The following is a 26,040-nucleotide window of genomic DNA, read 5'->3' as shown; positions in this document are numbered from 1 at the left end:
TTAGCAGTGCGCACACACTTCCTGATGGAGCTGCTGCTGCGGAGAATAAAAATACACTCCCAGCAAGTCAGCTAGACGAGTTCAGAAAAAGTTATGTCTGGCTGTCAAGTTGATGTAGAAAGACTGTTTTTAAAGCATGGATGTTACTCCACGTCTGTCCGTCCATGAGTAGAAGGAAACTCCCCCAGAGAGCCGGAGCCGGAAGTCAACAAGAAGGGTTGGATTGTTGAAGCTAACGGTAGCTAGCGTTAGCATCCAGGCCAGCTAACGAAAGCTAGCTGGAAAAAACACTGAAGGCCTTTTGTAGATTGTCAATACCTGTGCTTATGGTAATGTAATGGTAGTGTTTAATCATCTTTAGTGCTGGTTTGTGGATACTTTATGCATGTAGGGGAGTTTAACATAACCGGAAAGTCAACTTTTATCACTCTGAGTTAGCAGTTAGCTTCTCTGTTAGCCAGCTGGCAGAGTTCATCACACTGACAGAAGACTAAAGAGAAGATAAAGTTAAGACTTTATATCTTGTTTGACAGCTCACGATAGACTGACTAACTACATGTTACATACATAATTACTTTAGCATGCTCCTAAACTTCGAGTTTATTGAATCATTAATATGTTATTATGACAAATGACTTGACTAGCTGCTTTGTGCTCAGTTTGTGTTGTTGTGTCTGTAGGTCTAAACCTTCAGTCATGTGTATTTGATGTATTTGCTTGTTTCAGTGTATGATGTCCAACACAGCAACACAACACACATACATACTGTTCATAAACAAACAGGAGCAGGAGGAATATCATATCAAATTTAACTGAAATCACCAATTAAAGTCATCTTAATGTTAGAGAAAATTACTTATTTTGTAAATCTCAGCATTCTTCTTAGTGTCAATACTGTCCATTTACAACTCTGTTTTTGCACATGTACATTTAATCTTCCTATTTAAGACTAGTAATGCTAAGTTAAATCCTGGTTGTTTATATTTCCATTCTTATTTTTGATATCTTTTAGTGATTATTTACTTTGTATTTAATATTATATTGTGTTTAAATTTGCTAATATTGTGTTTTTTTACTCATATTGTGTGTTTGGACAACCTGCTGCTGTAACGCCACAATTTCCCAGTTTGGGATCAATAAAGTAATTCTATTCTATTCTATTCTAGTGTTCATACAATATTTGAGAAAGTTTATTGATGTCATTTGGGTTCAGTGGCATTAAGCTCCTTGTTCGTATTACACAGATCAGAACTCGTAGAAAATATAAATGGACCAGGTGAAACGGCTGTCTCTCTCCTCTGCTGTCTGTCTGTCTGTCTGTCAGCCGCAGAAAAAACATGATTTGTGCATCTTCATGAGTTGCCTTGCAAAGACTTGACAAATGTGGGCGTTTGCCAACCAACCAGTGAATTTGAACACTGTGTTGTTGTGTAAGAGCTGCAGGTGTGACAGACAGCAGAGCGGAGAGATATACAGCGTGACTGTGCCCTGTGTCCACCTAGCCTTTTTTTTTAGTGCCAGTGTCCTCTTTCAGTTCTTTTCAATGAGGAGAGAGCGTTCACAGAAGAAAGCGGTCGCCTGGAGAAAAAGCGCAGCGCCCAGTGTCTTTTCCTAATGTATGATATTCCTTGTAGTTTTGCCGCCTACAGATTGTGTCTTTTACCCAAATCCTCTTTGATGATTGGTAAAATAAATGGTCTAAAAGAAAAACATACAGTAAAAAGTAACATAGCCGTGTCGGTCATACAGTGGTCTTTGTCAAGAGATTGTTGTCATAGAGACAGGTCAGGCTTCTCTTCTCAAGTCTTTAGTGCTCCTGAGTGCACAGCCAGCGTTTTTCTGCCCGCAAAAATCACTAGGTGGACACAGCCTATAGTTGGACATGATCTTTTTGGGCTATTGTGTTAAGGTGTAGACGTTTTTATAAGATCTATTGAGCATTACCACCATGAAACAATCAGAAAATGACAACCTTACCTGTAATTATACGTCAGCATTTTTATTTTATTCTTCTGTATGATCTCTTTTCAGTAAATTACTAGCTGACGTTGGCTAGTAATGTCTCTGTCGTTACCATCCGCCGATATACTCGAAACACCACCTGGATATCCATTTGAAGAAATCAACTATGAGGATATTGAAGTTGAAGAGGTGGGCTGTGAAACTCTTTGTGTTGTAGTCCATGAACATGCAGATATTTGTGAGATGAGCTAAACTAATGTTGACTTTCTGTCTTCAGGTGGTGGGGAGAGGAGCCTTCGGGGTTGTTTGCAAAGCCAAATGGAAAGGCAAAGATGTGGCGATCAAGACCATCGAGAGTGAGTCGGAGAGGAAAGCCTTCATAGTCGAGGTATGGATGGAAGAGTTTTTTTGACTCAGCCATGGTCTTGTAAGACAGTTTTGTTTGTGTCTTGAAATAGCAGGGCAGGGGGCTTTATAGTGAGGGACATGGTGACAGATATTTGTGTACCTGAGGTGTTGAACTGCAGGCGTGTAGATGGAATTGAGTGAAATGTTTCCTCTTTGTCTGCAGCTCCGGCAGCTTTCACGAGTCAATCACCCCAACATTGTGAAGTTGTACGGCTCTTGTCACACTCCGGTAAGTCACAATTTGAATGTAAATGTCATACCTGGGTTTTTTTTTAACGGTTCTGGTGTGTAGATGACTTTTAGATTCAACACTTTCTAGCCACTGAGGGGGCTGTAGCCGGCTGCAGCAATTTAGTACGTCAACATAAAATGCCATAAATGCTTGCATTCTTAGTGTCTGACAATGTAACAAATTGGTTCCATACAGAAGTTTGACCTTAGGTTAAAGAGTACGATTCTTTGTTTGTTACTGTTTACAGGGCTTTCTTCATACTAGCTACCAGACGTCATTTGACAAAAACAGTCATTTTATTGCACAGAAGAACAGGAGCTGCTGATTTACCACTGATCAGTCCGTTTGATGTTGTCATTGTGTTAAAAAAACAAAACTCAAACAATCTCACAACCAAATAATTCAATCTAGTCAGTCTTCTTTTTGGTCTTTTGCGAGCTAAAATGACTGATGTGAGATTAGTTTGGTTTAATCCTACCGTCTCGGCCTCACAGGAAATGAAAGACTGAAACATCGTTTACATCAATTACCAAACTTAAAGTCAGCTAAGCTGCACATGTCGTTTAAGCCTACTTCAATGAGAACACTAAATGATGGCGGGACAGTTAACCTCAAACTCACTTGTATGTTGAATATGACTTTGTTGCTTTGAAGAGAACAGTGTGCTGACTCTGTCTGGGTTTAAAACGATGTGTGAAGTCTTTTTGTTAAGTTGTCTGACAAAAACAACCTGAACTCACTGCTGTAAAAAACAAGAACTTTGTGTCGATGCTGTTCAGTCTCACAAGGATGTAGCGTTAACATTTGGTGTGTGAGACTCACTTTTTGAAAACTTTCTTTTCAATGAAGAAGTGACCTGTGTCCTACACCAGTCCAATATACCGTTATAAAATACAGAGAGAGGTATTTTTTATTGCACAATGATCTATCTATGCACTATGAATACCAGTGCAGCTGCAACCATCACCCACTGCTCACGACCTGACACGATTGAAACTGCCCACTGTCACTGTGTATTGCAGGAGTTAGCTTAGCTGGCAAAGTGTACTGAGGTACAAATCAACGCAGACCAGCGCCACTCCTAAACAGATTTTCTCTTTAAACAGGTCAAAATCATGTATTTTTCTTTTTTTCTCTCTGGGAGACCCTCCAAAACAGACTGCACCTTAGAAACCAGTGCGACTTCCATTCTGGATTGTACGTTTGTTGGTTTGCATTTAAAGATGAGGCCATCCACTAGAGAACTTTTGGAACATTTTAAACCTATTTAATAGAGTTTAGAAACACTAATATTCCCTTTAATCACACAAAGTCAACCGTAATGATGTCTTCATTTAGTCTTACATGTTGGTTTTGTCTGGTGAGTTTCATGTGATCTTCTTTCCCACTCAGGTCTGCCTTGTGATGGAATATGCTGAAGGGGGGTCATTGTACAACGGTGAGTGTAGAAAACTTTACGTTTCTTTTTTTTGTTCCACTTTGCTCTCAGTGAAATGGACACAGTCTTGCACAGACACGAGAAGCTGTCCTGTTCAGTTGACCCTCCCACTGTTTGCATGTTCAGTCACTTGTCCAGTTCCTTTCTGTGATAGTCTTTGCTCAGTAACAGACACCACAGCCTTATTAGTCCCTTAATTTGATATCCAGAATGAGCCCAGGGATTAGGGAGGTGTACAACCATCAAAATGAAGTACGACTTTAATGACTTTTAAGAAACACAGTATATGAGCCAGCATCCTGGAACTTGACCCAAAGACTGTCACCTTATCCTCAGTGAGTCGGGGATACACTGCTGAAAGATAGGTGTGTCTTAATGAATAAGGACCACTTAGGCTTACTGCTAAATAATACAAAGGTATTACGCACAGATCTCTAAATAGAGTCAGCACTTTGGTGTTTCCAGGGAAGAATATTTATTTTAATCCCAATTAGGTTCTTGTTTTTCTGAAGTCTAAAATGACTTGTTTCCAGTGCAGCCTGTAAATCAGTTGTTTTATTGAAAGAATGGAACAACGTTGCTTAACAAAAATATCAAAGGGAAAGGAAATTGGATGAGTCAGATGATCCAGTGGTTAACTTTGAAAAGTGAGATCTTAAAGAGTAATCTGGTGATTCTTCACTCGGGCCCTGTCGTCCTGATTGTGGGTCTAAATCTCAAAGTGTGAGACAGTAGATGTCTTTAGTCTGCAGCTGTTAAGGCCTGTGATGTATGCAATTCTTAGATCAAAAATGCACACGATCAAAGTACATCCTCTAAATATGTTCAATGAAACACTCTGACTGTTCCAAGTGTCTGTCAACAGAACAGAAATGACATTTTTTAAAGAAAGAGAATTATGCTTCTTTAACCAGAAACAGATCTTTCTATCACTTTTTAAAAGAGCCAGACTCTATTGATGTACACATGACTTTTAGCTGAATGAACATGAGAGTTGCTGATCTACTGCTGTTGGTAAGTTTGTTTATTATATTTAAAAAAAATAGTTAGGTTCCAACCTATTCGTGCAACACACCAAAACCATATTCACACATGCACTCCTGAAAATTTCTAGAGAATTTCAGGAAGACTGCCCCTGAAATCCTCCTGATCTTGTTGTCCACACATGCACCTCACAGCGGGAGACTATCCCTGTTGTACAGGAGAGGGGGACGGGGGGTCTCCTGAGGCATAACATGACGTAAAAAGGACGACAGGGAAGTAGCAGATGATGCAACAGTGGGCACTATAAGACGCTATAATGATAATATTTGCCTTCATATCAATGCTACCTGGAGTTTGACAGAATCAGATTATCAACAAAAGAGAGCGGAGACGAACACAAATGAACAGAAAACATAATGCAGCAGATTAAAGACGCGCAGAGAGATCGCAGCGGTCGCGTGCAGACAGTCTGTGGTTGTGTAGGTGGTTAACATAGTGTGTGTTATCATACTGCATGCGGAAAATATACTAGTATATACTAGGAAAATATACTGGCGGAAACCAACATAAAGTCCAAGTGAAAAATTCAGGATGTTCACGTTTACACATGCAGCTCACCCCAGAAGTTTCAGGAGTTTTTTGCAAGTGTGAGTAGGATACAAAATACTAACCAACTGAGGCAGAGGAAGACCAGCAACTCCTGTTTTCAGCTAAACAAACTCACTTTCAGTTAATAGAGTCTGGTATCTTTCTAAAGGAAGATGTTTCATGTATAACTATTTCATATCATATTCTTAAAAAAAACAAAGATCTGTATCAGCAGGAACAGTTTGAGATTTAGTCAGACACTTCAAAAACATGGAACAACTTGTTTACATTTCAACTATTACAGCCAGTTCTGCTTTCGCTCACTGAATAAATCTACTGGGACAACCTCCAAAACCTTTTTTTTTTTATGTACAAGTCATTTTGACCCTCAATTATGCTAAAACATATCACTGAGCAGGTTTGAAAATATCAAAATGACTCTTTAAATGAACTGATTTTAGATTTCGACAAACCTCTGTGATCGTTTGTAAGCTTGTGAGTTCAGCCACATTGAACGTAAATATCTCAGTGACGTGGCTGTGATCCCACATATCAGTTTTATACTAGCAGAACATGACCCGAGTAGAGGTGAACTGTAATGAATCATCAATATTTGAATATCTACTGTAAAAATTCATTGAGGCTTTTATTTCCTCGAGTCTATAAAATGACCCCTTATTTTGGACAGGCATCAAAACAAGACGGCCTTTAATTCTTTGCAACCAAAACGTTTGCACAGCAATGACGGGAAAGACTACAAAATTGGAAATTCCCACCAGAACAAATATTTAACTGTTTACAAAATGAGGACTTCTGTGAACAGATGAAATAACAAATCACTACTTTGATCTCACTTTGTAAGATTGCACATCATTACCAACCCGCTGCACTGTGAGGGAGAGAGGAAGACGTGCATGATGATATCGCAAACTAATTAACATTAAATTCATGGAGGCCTCTCACTGAGACTTTGTCTATTTTCAAAACGTGCTGTTAGGAGCTCAGAGTTTTTCCAGGAGCTGATGCCCACATTTCGGGGCTCTCTGATGTGCTGCACAGTTCATGAGTACCTCTCCTCCCCAGTTACTGAATCTCTATCAAAGCGACTCTCCCTGGGAGTTATAATGTGGTACCATAACTTTGATGTCATTCAGTGGAGTTGTGAGTGTGGTTACTGAACGGTGAGTCCTCAGCCTGTCCTCCTGGAGTGACCTTGTCAAAGGAGCTGTAAGAGCGACGTCGTCAGCCCTGTGAATGTGTACGTGTTTGTGTGACTTCCCCGGTTCCTGTGGGAGTTTATTGTCTGTGCTGGTGGTTGTGACTGTGCTCTCTTGTCCACAGTGCTGCATGGTGCTGAACCCCTCCCCTATTACACTGCCTCCCATGCCATGAGCTGGTGTTTTCAGTGTTCCCAGGGCGTGGCCTATCTCCATGGCATGAAACCAAAGGCTCTCATTCACAGGGACCTCAAGCCACCCAAGTATGCTCCTCCTCACCTCACACTCTCTTGTCTCCTGTTTCACTGTGCCAACAAAGTGCCTTTTAGCTTTATTTTGGTTTATTGTAAACACTTAAATGCTTTGATAAAGAAAAATAACTTTCCTGTGTTTCATTAGACAAGTTCAAGAAGAGTATTTAATTTGTTGTATTTTTATGCTAAATCAAACCCCTTTCATTCTTTTACTCACTTTCTGAATGTTTCTTTTTCTTCTGTTCCTTTAAGTTATTATTGTGCCGTCATGCAGCTGTGGCTGAAAACATTATGTATTCAAGTTCAACATACCCAGTGTAGCTTTTTTTTATTTATCTGGCAGTCACCCTGACAAAGGAGACTGTGTTAAACATGAAACTATTTATTCACCTGACAGGTCAACCCAGAGCTTCTTCTAGCGCATTCACATAAAATGGGCCGTGTTAGCTTCATATAATCACTATAATCAATGAACAGGAATCATGACCGAGTCTGCTGCCATGCTCAACGAAATGTTATCCTTAAAACGTGAAGAGGTTAAACACAGCAGCAGCAACAAATCCATGAGAACCAGCAGAAACAAGTCTGAATATGTGAATGTGGAAATTAAAAGTCCAATATGTAAGATATTTACTGAATTAAATGATAAAATGACCTTACTATATCATCAGACATTAAGGAAACATGCTATGTTGAAGCTTCTCTGACAACAATGCAGCAGTCAGTATGTCCTCCTTCTAACTTTAGATTCTGGTCCTGAATGCTCTGGATTTGTTTGGACCAGAGAAGGTAGGAGGTTCTAAGGCACCCCCACATGTATCTGACCTCTGTATGTATCTGAATGTAGCCGACCTAAAAAGCCTCTGCATGTTTCTAATAAGACTACAACAGTTTTCTCATGGTGCTGTAAACCTCTGTACAGTGTTCTGGCCTCTCACACACAATAGACTTTGGAGATCTTCTTCCATTATCTCAAAAGAACACGAGGCAACGTTGGGCCATCATAACACTTGAAAAGCAGCACTGTGTTATCAGTCTGAACACGCGGTGACATGGTGTTGCTGAGGGTTGTTTTCATTGGCGGAGAGAAAGCTCCTGGCAGGACTCCGTGGGAATGATCAGCTGCTCCATTTCCTAGAGATCTGTTGTGGAGTTTCTAGGAACAACAAGGCCGTGCATCGTGACAAACTGTCAACTCTGGGTTATTGTACAGGAAACTATTCCCAGTACACTCTGCTTCATGATTCTTCCCAGAGTTAGTCAGCAGTGGGGTTCTATGAGGCTCTTATGAACCGTGGTTTAACAGTAGATGACGGTCAGTTTCTGCCCTTTTTAGAGAAGACAGCTGAGATACAGACACATGGGAAAAGATATGAACTGCTGTCAACAAAGTGAACAGATTTATGAGACCTAAAGAAGCCCTCCTTACCACAAAAAGTCAACATCAGTTGAGCTTTCAGAGTCCTATCTTCACTTTGTTTGCATCGGCTGGACGGCCGGCCGGCTCATCCCCTCTTGTATAAAAGTTATTTAATTGAGGGACTAGAGAAAAGAAGAATAACATACTGTACTCACTGCTTAACTGTGTTAAGCATTAGCATGCTAACACAACAGTGCAGTGTGAGTTGTTTTGGTTTCATGCTGGTGCTCAAGGGCGACATCTGCTGGATCAAAAAATCTAATATTCTGCCTTTAATGTCGTATTAAGAATATTTCTCAACGTTTCCTCTCTGCCACAGAGAGATATTTGGCAGCTTTACCTTGCTGTCACAAAGCCCTTTATTTCTGCAAAAACATTTTCAGCCTGACATTTAATGTTTTCTGCAATTGCTGCAGTTTTAAAGATACAATATGTAAATTCTGCCACCAGGGGGCTCTCAATCAAAACAAAAGATGACGTCAAAGCTGGCGGGTAATTCTCTCTGCTACTCCCTGCCCCCCCAAAATAACCGGCTTTGACCGTGTTAGCGAAACCGACCTGAGGAAGAGAACATGTTTACAGACGAGCTGATGTATCTGAGTATAATTTACACAAAGTTTTTTATCACAGCAGCACATACAGCAACAGTACGGCAGCTTTCAGTAGCAGCTCACGCTTCCTTATGCAGCGGTCTTTGACGTTACACCCAGTGTTTCCACGGCAACGATAAACATATTGTGTCTGTCATGGCTCGTAACATTTCTCTGGCTTTGATAACTGTAGGAAATATTTGAGGTAATGTACGTACCCGACTAAAAAAATATATGTAACATAGGTTTAGTCCATTTTAAATTAATTTAGATATTTTAGTGTAAAAAATTCAACATATTACACGTTTAAATGAAACAACCTAAGAGAGATAGTAAAGGAGTACGAAACATGTTATGAAACTTGTTGAGCTGTCTGATGTACATGAAGCTTTAGACAAACAATCTAAAATCCTTATCAGCTGTTAACTGGGTTTATTTCCTCTCTCTTTTCCAGTCTTCTTCTCGTGGCAGGCGGCACCACGCTGAAGATATGCGACTTTGGAACAGCATGTGACATTCAGACCCACATGACCAACAACAAAGGAAGTGCAGCGTGGATGGCCCCGGAGGTATTCGAAGGCAAGTATGAGCGGCATTCTAAGTAGTTGAAGAGCTTTGGATGCCTCTTTCTGTCAGACGGTTTTTAATTAAAAAAAAAAAATGTGTGTCCGGTTTGATTCTATTAATGCCCACAGAGATCACGCTCTGCCGTTTTCTGTGTGCTCTTTTATGACAGCCAACTTTGTTTTTGTCACATTTCACGTTAATAGCACCTCAGTGCTCCCAGCGTTGAGGCATTAATTCTTGATTCATCATCAGCAGCCTCACTCATGCTGCGTTATAGATGGTTGTCTCCCAAAGCATGTTGGGAGGATGAATGGAGTGATGCTGGTGGCTTTATTTCCCTCGGGAGACGACGGCGTAGAATTTGTGTTCTCATTCAGCCTAATGTATTTCTACATGATGAGACATGTTCTTGGCAAAGGGGGTCAGGAGGAAAAATGAATTAAGCTCTGGTTATTATCTTGTTTTTGGAGGCATCTTACAAGACTCCAGTGCAATTAAACATCTCACTTCTGCCCTCTCTGTGAACTCCTCACAACTAATTTGCATCAGTGTGAAATGCTACCCGAACGCCTCAGCGCAGCAACTTCTAATAGGTGTGTGATGTGCACTTTAATTCAGCAATAATAGGCTAATCAAGCAACAAAGGAGCTATTTCTTGATCAAAATTGCTCCCTTATTTTCATCCTCCATCCTCCTGTGAACGGGAGGATGAGATAAATGCTGCTGTGCTTTCCCAGGCACTCATCTCAAATGTGCCACAGAGAATTCACTTTCTCAGTCAGTCAGCGAAGTCAAACTGAGCGTTTTCCCCGTTTGAAAAGGTCCTAAATGTTGCTGTGTGTGTTCTTCTGTAACTCACAGGCAGCAATTACAGTGAGAAGTGTGATGTGTTCAGCTGGGGGATCATTCTCTGGGAGGTGATCACTCGCAGGAAGCCCTTTGATGAAATTGGAGGACCGGCTTTCCGCATCATGTGGGCTGTGCACAACGGTGAGTCACCGACTGTGTGTGTGTGTGGGTGTGGGTGTGGGTGTGGGTGTGTGGAGCTGCAGGTTGCAAATGCCATGTCAAACTTTCAGTCACTGTGAGTCCTCAGAAGTGCCAGCCCTGCAAGGAATGCTGGGAGACTGTACAAAGTTAAAAGATTGATTCCAGTAGTTTTAAACCTGGGATATCAAAAATTTCAGAATTGCAGTCGAGTGCTTCAGCCAGCGTCTGTAAAATGAATGCTGCATAATCCTTTGAAGCAATTACACCCGATCAAATTCTGTCGACTAAATGTTCTTGTTCTTGTCACAAACAGTCTCTGATCGTAATTCTGTCAGCGAGTGTCCGACAATATTACAGAAATGCAGAGAGATTGGTGTATGACCACAAACAGCTCTTATCACACTCTCAATAAAACAACTACTTTATCAGACAAAACTAGGGAGCCGCTGAGCCGCTGACACTTCAATCTGTAAGTTTGGTGAAATTATGTGTTTTGTCTGGTAGCTCGATTTAAAAAAATATTTTAGCCAAAGTTATTTGAAACATCTCAAACAAGGCTTAACTCACTAAAATTCAGTTTTCAGTCTGAATGCTGTATTCATATGTCAATTCAATGTTTAGAATTGTAACACTGTTCAGCTAAGGACTTTTTCAAATTTCCCCTCGGGATCAAAAAAGTATCTGTCTATCTTTCTATCACTTTGTCTTTAGCAGCAGCAGAAAACATTTATCGATCTAAAACAGGCCCGCTTTACAGTAAAATCAGTGTCAGTGTAAGTCTCCTCTAAATGTGAAATATATCTAAAGCTTCACTCAAGCTGATTTCTCCAGAAAGTCTTGTGGCCTTGACAACAGTGATGTAATGGATGTTTCATCATCTTCTGTAACAAATAGCTCTCTCTCTCTGCAGGGATCCTTTCTGAAATGTTGTCAGACACTTAGAATAACAAGTCTGTCTCTGACTAAAACAACAACTTTTAGTGGTCATTTTATTTTATTTTTTAAATATTTTTTGTCTGGACAGAATCAGAAATCAGGAGAAGCTAGAGTTAGGGTAATGACTTGGGAAAGGAGCCACAGGTTGGAATTGAACCCTGGCTGTCCGCTTTGAGGACTTCAGCCTCTGTACTTGGGGCGTGCACACTAACCACTAGACTATCCACACCCCTAGTGCTCACACTTTAATCAAGAGCACGTGCCCTCATTGATTTTATTGCAGCCATTACAGCCTGTGTAATGGCTGCTGGATGAAGCCAACGACTGCAAATACCAATCAGTCATTTAGACCATAAACATGTCACATTAGTTCTCTTGATTAAGAGTAACAGTTCCTCTTTTAGAGTCTGGCAGGAGAGAGCAGCTTTAAGGTGTCTTCACCTGTGCAGCGCTCCCTGCAGTTTAATTCATCCCAGAGATGGATGGAGGACAATACTAATGGGACGCTTAAAACACTACAGGACAAGTTTGATGTTTTTCACCTGCCTTAGTCATCACTATCTCGCCGAGCAGGAGACGGGGGATTCAGCATAAATGGACTCCATTTCTCTGCTTGTCTGGTGTGATGTGAAAGTTATTTGTTCCCCGTCTCCGTGCGAGCTATTACCCTCTTTTTTTGTCTTTGTACGTTCAGGGACAAGACCTCCTCTAATCAAAAATTTGCCCAAGCCCATTGAGAGTCTGATGACTCGCTGCTGGTCCAAAGACCCCTCTCAGAGGCCTTCTATGGAGGAGATAGTGAAGATCATGACTCACCTAATGAAGGTAATTTGTTTATCACACACTCTGCTCGCCTTCTTTAAAAGGCTTTCATTACACTGTCGTGACTGAATCAATAAACTTGAGAAAATACAACAGAGCAAATCATTTACTGTCAAACTGTTCCAGGAAATGAGCCCCTTTAGGGCCTGTGTCCATTGACGGCTTTCTTTGCCCTGGCAGCATTTTCAATACAAAACCGATGCTGTTCACTGTTTCAGCGCCAAGGCGTCCGCAGTGCAATAACGACCTCATCATCTCCGTTTTTTGGGGTTTTTTTTTTTGTTGGGCACACGGCACTCAGTTGAAAACAGTTCAACTTTTATAACAGCGCACGCTCATCAATGGCTCTTCTCCCTCACTAACCAATCAAAATCAAGAAGGGGCGGGACTTCTGATATTTGATCAGTCTTGTTTCGAGGGAACAATTCCAGATCAAGCTGCTGCTAATGCCAGGACATGATTCATTTATATTGTTTTCTCCAAAATAAAGGAAAACATGAAGCATATATATACAGAGCAAATTAAACCTCACTGTCTCTAAAGAGGTAAACGTAGCAACAATGAGCGCCTGTGAGAAGCACTCTGAAACTGAGGTGGTTGACGTCTCCAGCAGGAAAACTGCAGTCAGTGTACACTGGCTCTGAATGTTACATAAAGAATACGTTCAGTGACGAGTTTATTAGGCCTAGCCTTTTGAAATAAATGCAGTCTAACTCAACGACCCGAAATGATTTCTCCCGTCATGACTTTTATTGTTTTTATTTTCTGTGACATCGTACACCTTGAAGATTTTCATGAAGTTATCCTCCCCTCACTCATTTAGATGAAGTTGATAAGTAAATAAAGATACGTGTCTGAACGATAAAAATTAAGCATGAGAAATTAATGAGACTTTAATTACTGTGATGAAGATATCAGTATCATAAACATCCCGGAAAAAGCCTAAAATACAACACTGGGTATTTGCAAATACCAAAGTGAAGCTGCAAATACCAAAGTGAAGCTGCAGATTTGATTCAGAAATTATTGTCAAGTTAATAATTTATCTGTTTAAGTGGAAACCTTTTTTTTTTAATGTGCCAGAGCAGTATCCTATCAATGCCGAGTTGTATCAGTGTTTTTTTGTCTGTTTTTTCTGTACAACAAAGGTGTTTTCAAGTCTTCATCAATCCCCTTTTTCTCCTTCTTGCAGTACTTCAAAGGATCTGATGAACCCCTGCAATATCCGTACCCGTATTCAGATGATGGACAGAGCAACTCTGCAACAAGTACAGGTACAAGAGTCTTCTTGAAACTTTCTTTTACACCAGAACAAACAGTTCTTAAAGACACACCCAGCATTTGGTGCACAGGGGTTCAAGGTCTCGTTTAAAGTCAGGTTTACTTAATGGTCATGAATACTGGACAAAGTATTTAGAGTTTGACCTAATGTTAGAGTAGTGAGCAGGACAGCAACACAAATTATATCAAATCTTAATTAAAAATCATCATAGTAGATAAATGATGAGATCTATTAACGTACCTGTCACGCTGCGTCTTTTTGGAGAAACAGGTTCATACGTGGAGTACACCGCCACCAGCACGAGCAACAAAAGTGAAGTGAACATGGAGCGCAGTGATTCTCAAGGAAGCAACGACACCATCAAGATAACGCCTCAGTTTGCTCCTCACTTCAAGCCGAAGGTAAATCTGCTCTTCATCGTCAGAAGAAATGTAGAAAGAATAATGAGTCACAGCGTTAGTGAGAGTGTTCGTCTTTGTTTCAGGGAGACCCACTGAGGACTCTGCCTCTGTCCAGGGGGAGCAGCGTTGAGAGTCTGCCTTCACGGACTCAGTGCCTGGCGTCATCTGACAGCAAAAGAATGAGCGCTGATCTTTCAGAGCTGGAGCCTAAGATGCCGTTTGCACCTTCAGGTAACACCACTAAATACACAGCGCGGAAGATGAGAGCAGAGCAGACGAGGAGCTTGTCGAGGCAAACCCGGCACGCTCCTACCATTTTAGAATTTCTTTAATGTAAGAACAATTTGCACAGGGCAGCAGGGCATGCAGCGTTACCTTCAAGGAATGAGGCCTTTCCAAATCCACAAGAAGCTCCTCCCCAGACTTCAGTGTCCGATAGTTTTTTTCAAGTACTTTGATAACTTTGAGGTATAGACTAAGATGACAAACATCGAGCTGTCAGCCGTCTCCCCTCCTGTAACATCATACCCAAGAAGCTCTCCACATTAAATTTTGATTGAAGTCTAGTTGAGTGTTTGTTCCTGTGTTTTCAGATTTTAAACCAGTTCTCTTCTCTTCTATTAAAGCTGGGTTCTGTTGGAACGGCTCCAATAGATTTGCTTCAGCCCGAAGCTTTGAAACAAGCTGGAATGTTTGCGATGTAAACTATTAGGGGAAGGCTCCAGATCAAAACAAGTTGTTGTGTTTGTCACTGACAGGCTCAGATTGTTACTGTAAGTGTTGCACAACATTACTGAACAGATCCCTGCAAAGATAGACCTTTAAGTTATAGAGGGAGACGCTCTTTTTGAATCCAGAAACAGATGTTGCTTTGCTTTTCTCTACAGGGGCGGCTGGTCTACTGCTACCTTGATTGCTTAGTTTGTCTGTGCTATCAAATATTGTATTTGCTTCCAAAGTAACCATTTCAATAACTAAAGACACATAATAACAAAAAATACAACCGATCAAGGAAGCAGTGGAGTGGCTACTGCCATGTTTTTCAACTTGACATCACCGTTTTTGTCAATGATGTCTGGTGGCTTTGAAAAGAGCGATTCAGCAGCTGCTTCTGGTTTAAAAAAATTTATTATTATTAATAATTTTTTTTTTTTAGAGCTCCATCTCTGTAAGACTCCTGCCTGTAATGTTGTCAGACACTTAGAATAACAATCTGAGCCTGTCAGTGACTAAAACGTGCATTTTTTGCAGATATTAATTTGATCTGGAGCTTTTCTGAAAGAGGACATTGCAGCCTTTACAGTCTCTGATGGCTGAAGAAATCTACCGGATCGTTCTTGATGAACCTATAAGCCATCTAGATTCTAGACTATATAAAAACAGGGCCTAGCTTTAAAATACCAGAGTTTAACCAGAGAATAAACTGTTATTTATGCATCCCCACATCGTCCAGTAAACTTCTGAGCAGCGTTGGAGCTGAATGTCTGCTGCTGTTTGTGCAAAGAGAAAATAGTGCAGGTGTCTGCCGGCAGTGTTCACCTCTCTGCAGCGTCTTCAATGGATGCGGTGCATGCTGCCCTTGCACGTACCATGTATGCTCTGCATGTCCGTAGCTCACAGTTCCAGAGCGGCTGTGGGCCTGCAGTCTGCCTCCAGTCTGCATGCTTGTTGTGTCCGCAGCTGTTCGTGTGAGTGTGTATGTGTGTGTTTTTGCAGCAAATCCCGTGTTTAAACGAGGCCACCGTAAAACAGCATCATACGGCACCATTCTGGACGTTCCCAAGATCGTCGTCACAGGTACCACTGGGACCACTGGGCTTCATGGTGGCTGGGTGCAGCTGGCTTGGCTGAGCCCGTGGGTTGCAGTGCTCTTACATGACCTTCTTTACTGTGGCACTCCAAACACATTTATATTCATATGTTGTGATTTAAAAAGAAAAATGTTTTCAGACCAAAAGGGAAGCAAAAAAATGTTGGGCTGCACAAACCCAGAGAGCACTGCGCTCTGAATCTATCAGTGTGGAGATTCTCAGGAAGTCTGGAGATTGCATCCGTAACAAACTCTGTTTGGAAGGCAAGGCTTTTAAAGGTGTTTGCTTGTTGTCTTGCAAATAGACCAGAAAGAAAGCATGAATTCAGACATTGACCATTGAAGCATGAAACTGTCACTCAGCAGAGACAGACGCCCAGGAGCTACACAGCTAAAACAGAACACAGGAAGTTGGTGTCCATTAGAGAATCCTGGTACTGATCCTAGCTAACAGGTCACCAAAGTGGGCACAGGTCAGTCTCAAGTACCTGGAAGAAGCAGGGAAGTTAATCATGCATGTTGTAATGTTTTCCAACACATCTTAAAGAGTAAACTGGCCTCATTCAGAAGTAATTCTCCGGAAGGAATATCTGCTGAAGTCCCAGTGACGCTGTTTCTAAAAAGGATTATTGTCTTAATTGACACTGAACCATAAGAGGAAAAGGACAAATATATCGGTGAATGAGGCTGAATTCCAGGGTCAAGTTTAACTAACCAGATGAAAGAAAAACAGCAACATTTGTGCAAGTAAATGATCTTTTGGTCTGAAGACATGTAAGGGACTATCTCGACAAAATAAGAGAGATTTAAGTGATCTTGTTTTGGAGTGACACACGTCAGAAGGTGTCTCATGTCTCTCTGTCTTCTGTGGTTTGCGGTAGACAAGCAGAACATGAGTTAGTATTCTCATCTTGTGTCACTTTTTATTCCACAAAGCATGTCCCTACTGAGGAACTTTTCCTGCAGGTAGAGGAGCCGTTCGCTTGTGTCATTAACACATTTTTAGCTGGCGTCTTAAAACCTGATTGTCATATTTCATGCGATGAGGTGACACAGATGAGATGAGCTCCTAACTCATGGCCCTGTCCTCTCTGTCATCACTCTGGCTTGGCTGCAATACATCCTGGGAAGGGGGGGGGGGCGCTGAAACCAGAGCACCACCCCTACGCATCTGAGCTCGTCCTTACCTTTCACGCTTAGGTAAGGTCGTCCTTACCCCCCCCCCCCCCCCCCCCCCCCTTGCTCTCTTTACATCCATTAACTTTGAAAAAAGTTGTTTTGATTAATTCCTCTCACACTGAGGGTCAGAGCTATTATCACGAGCAGAGATACGGGTGAGAGGAACGGGGACGGCTCTGGTTGTCACAAAAGACTTCTATTCTGGAGCCACGTGAGTGAGTGGCTAATTTAATCCAGCGACTAAGTCAGTCAGCTGGTGCATGTTATTAAAGGCTGGGCACTTATCATTGCATCTGCACACCTGGATGTCAGGCCTCTTCCAAGGATCATAAATCACCTGTGGCTGTTAGGTGACAGTGTGACGGTATACAAATCCTCCACTCAGTATGTGTGTGAGTCTCAATGCTACACTAAAGAAAATATTTTTATAACATGAAAGAGAATTTCATTGGCTACTTCAAAATACTCACCTCAGCTCTGAAGAAAGTCCAAGAGCGAGTCTGCAACAATTACATTTGTCTAAACAGCCCGATATGTTCTGATAAGAATAACCTCAAACAAGACAACTATACAAAGAAGAAATAAAAAAAGAATACCGGTAGGTCAAAAGAATAATGAAAAAATCTAAACTAATTGCAACTGAGGCTTAAGGGCCTTTCAGATAGGATCAGTGGGCGCTGCACACCGCTGTCAAACCAGTTCATTGTCTATGTGTTGCCCCGCACAAGAGCGTATCTGCACCCTGTGACGTCACCTCTGTGCGTCCAATGGGTGGGAAGATCACAACAAAAGAAAAACCAGCCTTGAAACGACTCCCTCCAAACCTGCAGGATATTTAAACATGGTGTGATTTGTGTTTGTCCTTAATTACCGCTGTTGCACAGGAAGTGAAGATTCTTTCGATCAATCAAAGGACTGCAGTGTGTCTCACTCCATCCTTTAGGGTCACATCTGTATGCTAGGCACGCCAACAGGAGGGAGTAGGACAGCACGGATCAGTTATTTTGGTACCCTTCCCAACTTTTGAGAGTGGAAACGCCCATAAATGTGTACCGTACCGAACAGAACTGAACCGGACCGCTTGGTGGAAATGGGGCTTAGTAAAGCCACATACTGAACAAAACCTCCTGATAATAAATGTAGTGTTACGCATTAGACGTTTGTACGGCAGAATACATAAACAGCATGACACAGTATGTCAAAGTTTGAAATCAGACAAAAAAATCACCACAATGAGGTTTCAGGCTGCAGCAGACATCTCTACTCTGAACAACAACAACATAGAGAAAGTGAAGATCCTACAGACTCTGTGCTCTCTTTGTTGTGCTTGTCTGTTAGGTGTGTGTTAATATGTGTTGTGTTCTCATGGTGCAATAGATAGGGATGGGATCGTTCATTTTTATTGGTAATGAAAGCATCAACGAGACTCCCTGACCATCAGAGTCCTATTGATACTTTTCTTTTATATTTATTCATATTTAAAGATTCAAGGCTTCACTATTGGGACAGTGGATAGAGCTTGAAGCAGGCGATGAGAGAGTGAGGAAGACGTGCAGGATAAGAGTCGCAGGTCAGAGTCGAACCCTGGCCGCCCTCTAGGAGGACGATAGCCATGTACATGAAACGAACGATATAACCGCTAGGCCATCCTGCGCCTGCAGAGACAATATTTGAGACAGAATTTGGACATTTCTCCTCCAAACAACTTTTATTAAACAAGTTTCTCAACAAAACCTAAATGTTCAGTTTCTTGTAGCTACCTTTAAACACAACATGATGAAGTTTTATTTACCGTGTTTAAAAGTCATTTCACTGACCTCGTTTGAAAGCTAGCTAGCTTTTATTTAAATACGGATTTCAACATTGGATTACTGTTTCTACCTCCCAAGACTTGCAACAAAGTTTGGACGTTGAGATAAAACGTTACACTGCAGGGTTCAGCGTGATTCTTAACAGTATCTGTACTGCAAGCTCAAACATTATTATTTTTTGAGGCTCTGAAAAATGTGGAGCTGGATCGCTATGAAAGCTAGTTTTGATCCCCATCCCTTGCCGTGGACGTAGTGAGTAGTCAGCGTAGATCAGATGATCCCAGGCTGCTGTTTTAGTTTTAGACGAGTGAAACATTGTGATCCTTTCTCAATTAAAGTTTAGGAATACAAACTCCCACGAGCACTCCTATTACACATGACTCCATTGATTTCATCAAATCAGAAAGTAGTTAGTGTTTTTTTTCTTTTTAAACTGCAAAGTACATTTTCATGAAGTTGATTAAAGGCATCCTCATTTTTTAAATGTAGAGGCTAGTCCATATAACCACCGCTCCCCCACGTTCAATGTCTGTAGATCTCGTTATTCTTATTCTTTTTTATGTCCACAGCAGTGTGTGATCCTCAGAGACGTCGGTCTGTGCAGGATCTGCCCGGCATCGGCACAGAGTCCAGCCATGTAAGAAACACACACACACACACTTATAGACACACACACACACACAAACACACCTATAGACACACATTTTTAGTAATTGATCTGTCGTCTGTGTAACAAACAAAATGTTGAATTCAGCTCAGCTGCACATTTGTTATTTTGGTCCTTTTTGTCAGACTACAGATTGTCACTTTCTGTGCTCCATTTGAAGAAGACACATCTGTGTCATTTTTAGTTACATTAATGACATAAGTTCAGTCCCTCTGAAGTTTATCTGCACCTCCAGATCTTTGTTTGTGTGTATACCCAGGTGTTCATTTAGTCAGTTATTCTACATTTAGTCTTTTGATTAGTTTAACACCCATTATAAACATGTTGTACATGGTTGAGGTACAATCAGGAAAAGTCCTGAGGTCGGGGAATGGGCTCGTGGCTCTGCTCTCACTGTGTGAGTGTGTGCGGTCGCACAACCAAAATGTCAAACGTAGCAGAAAATCATCCAACCGGTCAGGAGCAGCTGATCAGAGCCGTGGTCGACCGTCGTGCGTCAGTGTGCACTGCACGGCTATTGACGAGCGATCAGGATAAAATTCAGCCTGACATTAAAATAAGTTTTAAAATGAAAAAATCAGCCTGAAATGTACAGTCTGACTCTGGTCATTAGTTTAAGTCAATGGTTCACTCTAATATAGCAGGCACACAGGTTGTTGTATTAGTTGAACATCATTTAAATGATTAATGTTTTGGATTGTTTTCGTAGCCTCTCAGTAGACTCATCTGTCAGTCAAACGTGCACAGATCTACCAGCCTGATTAAAGGGGTCTTTCTTATAAATCTCTACAGATTTATCTCCTGTCACAAATGAAAAGAATCCATTTAAGAACCGGACATTATTACTGTCTGCTTAAAGAGACTAGATGAACCCCTAGGATTCATAGCTTCTGTGTGTTTTCTTCTTTAATGTGAGGTTAATGATGCATCCATTATCATTCATAAACAAAACAAACTCTTTAGATCATTTCAAATGAAAACTTGAACTCCACGCGACCCCGGCCAGCTTTTTTTTTTCCTGCTCTCTGAGTGTAAAACATGTTTTTACTCGCGTCTTTGAAGCCTCACCAATGTTTGACTGATGGCATCTGTTTTCAGACACATTTGATGCATTCTTCGTCAGGAGCGAGAAAATCCACAGAGAGAAGATGTCACAGACTGAGACGTGTGTTTGATATGTCAGCTCTGAGAAGATATGAGAGTTGGACTCTCTCAGCGTTTCTGCTGCTCTCCACAAACACTCATAAACCTGCAGTTCATTTAAAGTTCAGCATAAAGACTGAACACAAATACAGATTTTAAAGAAGACACATAGATCTGTGAGATCCACCTGCCCTCCAGGTCCACAGAGCTGTGACACAGACACTCATTGATCATGGAGGGTTTGATTCCCACAGTGGGAATGTTACCAACATCAAGTATTAACTCCAGATTGTGTTGTATGTGTGGGTAAACTCCTGCATACAGAACAAGAGACTTAGGATACATTTCTTCAGGATGGGGGGGTGAACATTTAGACAGTCTGCAGGAGTTTTCTTGCTTTTTCTGATGGGTTCATTCTTCTCATTCTCACGCCGTCTTGTGAAATAAGTGTCGTTTTTAAAAGTTTTGGTTCATTTTGATTCTATCTATCCTAGAAATAACTAGGGATTTTCTCAGCTGACTGAAATTTAAATTCCCTTTAGGCGACTATTTCAAAGGTGCCAGGTAAACGATGTAATTTGGTTTGCTGAGTGTTGCTAACGTTAGCAGCGCTAGCACTGGCAGCCTTCAGCTCTCCCTGCAGGTTAACATCCACATGCCCGTGATAAATGTTGTTACACATCGCTCCGGTCCATTTGATAGTTTCACCTGACACAGCGTCGCAAGTTTATTACAACTTTATCTCCATTTTATAGGTCAAAATACTGACAAAACCCATTAACCAAAAGGCTACAGCCAGTCTGTGGCTACAGCTCCATCTAGCGGCTGGAGGCTCCAGTGCAGATTTAGCATTTTGACATTTGACCAGCAGCAAAGGCCCTAAAATGTAGAATTTGTTTAATCGACTTGTGATTCTGGTGCCAAATAGCAGTGGTGATGATGTTTAACCGTGTAATCGACTGAAGCACACATACCTAAAAGTAACAGAGATTATATCGTTCTAAAACAAGTGGTATTGAACAAGTTTCAAAAATGTGGACAATTTTATATCGCATGGAAACGATTTAAATTTTTGTCATGTAGTTACTAATCTTCTTTTTAAGCTTAGAAAATCAGAAAAAATAGTTGTTATGTGTTAAGCTTCCTTTCATTTCTCTTTATTATAGTTCCAACATGAGGAGATTTCTATAGCTGCATGATTTTGATTTAGTCATGATTATTTAAAATTTTGCCTGTCTAGCTTTTATAATCTCATCTGGCTCGCCTGTTTATTCACCGTGTTTTGATGTTTTCTTTCAGGGGAGCAGAAACAGCAGCCGGTCCTCCAGTCCCAGCATGAGGATGATGCCCAGCGACAAGACGGGCAGCAGGGGTTACTTCTCCCCCGATGACCCCACAGGTACCAACGTCAGCTGGAACACAACCACAGAGACAAAAACTCTGCATGCACCTTCAAAGGAGAAGTGTTTCTCAGAGTGTCAGCTCTTCACCTGGGCAGTAGAAATAGTCTGCCAGGACCCACTTTAGTAAATCTGCAGATTGTTACGTCGTTTCTAGGAGTTTTGAAAAAAATACTTTATATCCCTAGAATCTGAACAATGTTAGCTAAAATGTTCTTCAAGTCATAAACCATAAACATTGATAAAAGAGTTTGTTTCTTTAACGAAAAATTTGAGGATAAATAATCATCAGCATTTGTTTTTATATGACGAGGACGAGACCTCAACTGTTAAAAATTCTGATTACATCTTTATTAAGTTTTCATCAACAAGACAAGACGGGACTAACATTCCTGTGTTGTTCTGTCGGACATTCAAGGTGTATATTTCCCCCACTGTGCGTCTGATCTGTGAAAATACAAACAGGAGAGAGGTGTGTGCGCTGCAGGAGGAGTGTGGAGCAGAGTGACGGAGAGAGCCCGAGCTGGCACGATAACTTTAGGTCACTGTAGTAACCGTGGTTCTCTGAGTAGCATGAGTGGGCTGTCTCAAGCTTACAGTTAGCTTGCGTTAGCAGTGAGTGACTACAGTTTGTATGGTACCATAACATAAGTAACCTTATAATGTTGACACACAGCAAAGGGCCGAGGTCGGACTCAAACCTACGGCTTCTTCGATCAGCACTATAGCTTTTGTACATAGGGGGGCGCAACATAACCACTAGGCTATCTGTCACCCCAAATGTAACATTACGTCTTCATTATGTCAATTCAAAAATTATATATTTTTTACATGAATGTAATGATGTCATCCTAAAATGTTCAGAGTTCAGCTTTCAATGTCTGGCTTTCTGATGCAAGAACAGTGAACACTACAATTAAAACAGATTTGATTTCAAACAGTCCAAACAGTATTACCCCCCCCCCCCCCCCCCCCCCCCTTAAGGTTAAACAAGGAAAAATAATGTCTATAACAGAATTAGCATCAATTTGGTCACTCTTTCTTAATGATGTCAGACTACACTGGGACTGTGTCAATCAGCAATCAGGGTTTTGTTGTTGGTCTGTGGTCAGCTGAAGCAGACCTGCTGGTTTATAATCACACATGTTAAATAAAGTCCTACTTGTTCTTTCTTTGTGCTCTTCTGTCAGACACCAACGGCTCAGATAACTCAATTCCCATGGCTTATCTGACCCTGGACCACCAGCTGCAGGTATGTCAGCCAGTCACACAACAGGACATACACTTGGGATAGTGTTTGTTTGAACCGTTAGCCTGAAAACATTTAGCTACATCAGGATGTTTGTGTGTTCTCTCCTGATCCTGAACTCTTCCTTATTTCCAGCCTCTCGCTCCCTGTCCAAACTCCAAAGAGTCCATGGCGGTGTTCGAGCAGCACTGTAAGATGGCCCAAGAATACCTGAAGGTGCAAACTGAGATCGCCCTGCTCATCCAGAGGAAGTAAGTCCAGCTGCCCAGAGCAGAGATTTCATCTGCTGGGGGCCGTTTCAGGGGGTTCAAGAAGCTTTCTTTGTTTAAAAATCTAATGCATGTTTAGACACGAGTAGAATGAACACTGAGGGGACTTCTGCTCATCTCATTTTTATAGTTCATCAAAGAATCAGCCTCACAGAATCAGCATCTGTTGCTTTGGGGTTGTTAGTTAAAACATCCCTGATTTGGCAAACAAACTTGAGTCCGTTGCCAAGTTAGTGCGGTGTGAAAGCTGTCAATCAAACCCTGGTGTGCACCAAACAACAGCCTGAGACAGCTTGAGGAGGTGGACCTTTATCTGCTTTTTTTCAGGTTCTTTTACAGTAAGAACATGAACCGACCTCGATATGACCTAACTGCAGGAAGCAGCCACCTCTCTGTTCATCATTGTTGAACGTGTTTTAAAGACCACAGACATAATAAACAATCGAAGAAGACAAGCACATTCCTCAGTGGGTGCTGGATCCAAAACTAACAGGCTTACAAATGCTAAAGGATCAGCACACCAAGAAGATCCTTTTGAAGGATTTATTTAGCAACAAATGACATTTCAGAGCCAACGTGCTCTACCTCAGACCTGCAACTTTTTCTGTGAGTCACCATCTTAAATATACAAACACGTGACCCAACACCACTAAAATCCATTATTTTCTAATTAGGAACCAAAACATAAAAAATATACAAATAATATCATGTAAAAATTAGTACTGTCAAACGATCAAAATTAATCGTGAATAATTGTGTTTAATCGCGTTTGAAATTTCAATATCTCACATTTGAAAAAGGAGATAGTTATACGCAGATCACGTAGGTGTAGGGCAGTGCAAAAACAGCAAACTCAGGAAGAAGGTAGGCCCGCACAATTGCTCAAATGCCACAAAAAAAGGGTTTTTATTTCGACCAGAGGTCTTTATCACCTGAAGAAGACCTCTGGTTTATTTGAAAATAAAAAATGTAGGCTTTTATTTTTTAGTGATTGAACTGTCTTAAGCTGAGAGTGCCTTACTTGCAGTTTGAATTCAACCCTGCTTTTATTTTGAAATAAAGTATGGACCTTCTGGTAGATGGAAGGTGATGACATTAACTTAAACACGGATAAAGAAACTCTTTCCAGTGACTGTGACTACACAGGGACATTTAGGAAGCGTTAATTGCAATTAATTAGTGAATGCTGACAGCCCTAAAAAAATGACATTATACATAGAAATATCCTCAGACATACAGAGAACATTAAATGTTGATTTACCTTCAGATACATAGCTGACACAACTGTGATAAATACCATCACTTAAACAAACCACAGGAATACTATGTACAAACATGTTAGACCACAGGCTTACTAGACGGGTCTTCAGATTAAAGCCACAGATATAACCACCAAAGACCAGAGCGATCATCAATCGTGTAGTTGTTCGTCCATTTAGAAATTGTGAAGTGTCTTTGGAGCAGCGACAGCCCGGCATGAGTCGACTTGTTTTTGTTTCCTTCTGGGATTTTATCTCACAAAAAATGTGGGTTTTGGTTTTGGTCTGTCTGTAAATATCCTCGTGTGAACTCAGACCAAACTTGAGGTAATTATGTGACAATGGAACAAATTGGTCCATGATGATCCAGAGCAAACAACATATAGGTTGTGTGACTACCCAAAAGTCGTTTTTCTGGAGAAGTTCTTTATCCAAAAGTGTTGCTTGTTAAATTTGTTCCAACTTGGTTATATATGATGAAAATCTGTAATTAGAGGATTAAAGTTTCCTCCTGCCTCTGCTGTGCAGGAAGGAGCTGATCGCTGAGCTGGACCAGGACGAGAAGGACCAGCAGAACACGTCCCGTCTGGTTCAGGAGCACAAGAAGCTGCTGGAGGAGAACAAGAGTCTGTCCACGTACTACCAGAAGTGCAAAAAACAGCTGGAGCTGATCCGGGTGCAGCAACAGAAGAGACAGGGGACGTCCTGATGAGACAGAGACATTAGAACTCTTACCATCACCCCCCTCTGTCCCCCCCACCCCACCCCGGCTCTATAACACTACCCCCCGCCCCTCCCCAACACACACACACACACACACACACACACACACACACACACACACACACACACACACTCTTTGACCCAGCTTTGTAAAGAGACCTGCACTCTACTGTGTCCTGCATGTCCCACCGTAGACCCTCACGTCTGTCCTGCAGGAAGATGATGTCCTCTGAACATTTGCACATTGTCACATTGACCGCAGACCAAACAATCAGTGCACCCCCCCCTCCTCATTACCCCGGACCCTGCTGCTGTGCCCCGGGACGGACCCTCGAGTAATGAGTGTGTGATTTCTTCATTTAGCTCAGTGTGTGTCCTCTCCTCGGCTCTCTCACACACACACACACACACACACACACACACACACACACACACACAC

General features: G+C 41.4%; 1 protein-coding gene across 7 annotated transcripts; it reads left to right on the top strand.

Moving 5' to 3' along the window:
• map3k7 (mitogen-activated protein kinase kinase kinase 7) lies at positions 1 to 26,040 on the top strand. 7 transcript variants are annotated; one of them, XM_061052672.1, is made up of 18 exons: positions 1 to 238; positions 2,032 to 2,151; positions 2,240 to 2,350; positions 2,534 to 2,599; positions 3,995 to 4,040; positions 6,954 to 7,092; positions 9,548 to 9,676; positions 10,526 to 10,650; positions 12,281 to 12,411; positions 13,601 to 13,682; positions 13,955 to 14,091; positions 14,175 to 14,322; positions 15,808 to 15,888; positions 19,464 to 19,528; positions 22,001 to 22,100; positions 23,292 to 23,353; positions 23,486 to 23,601; positions 25,407 to 26,040. In XM_061052672.1, the coding sequence occupies exons 2-18, from the start codon at positions 2,059 to 2,061 to the stop codon at positions 25,585 to 25,587; spliced, it is 1,812 nt and encodes a 603-aa protein (XP_060908655.1). In that variant the 5' UTR covers positions 1 to 238; positions 2,032 to 2,058; the 3' UTR covers positions 25,588 to 26,040. The 7 variants fall into 7 exon arrangements, with proteins under 7 accessions (XP_060908655.1, XP_060908653.1, XP_060908654.1 ...); XM_061052670.1 differs by having other exon boundaries at positions 19,461 to 19,528; XM_061052671.1 differs by having other exon boundaries at positions 1 to 329; positions 19,461 to 19,528.

The sequence above is a fragment of the Labrus mixtus genome, chromosome 12 (genome assembly GCF_963584025.1).
Source record: "Labrus mixtus chromosome 12, fLabMix1.1, whole genome shotgun sequence".
In the NCBI taxonomy this organism is placed as follows: domain Eukaryota; kingdom Metazoa; phylum Chordata; class Actinopteri; order Labriformes; family Labridae; genus Labrus; species Labrus mixtus.
The sequence above is the reverse complement of the archived record's forward strand: the minus strand, read 5'-3'. Positions and strand labels throughout refer to the sequence as shown.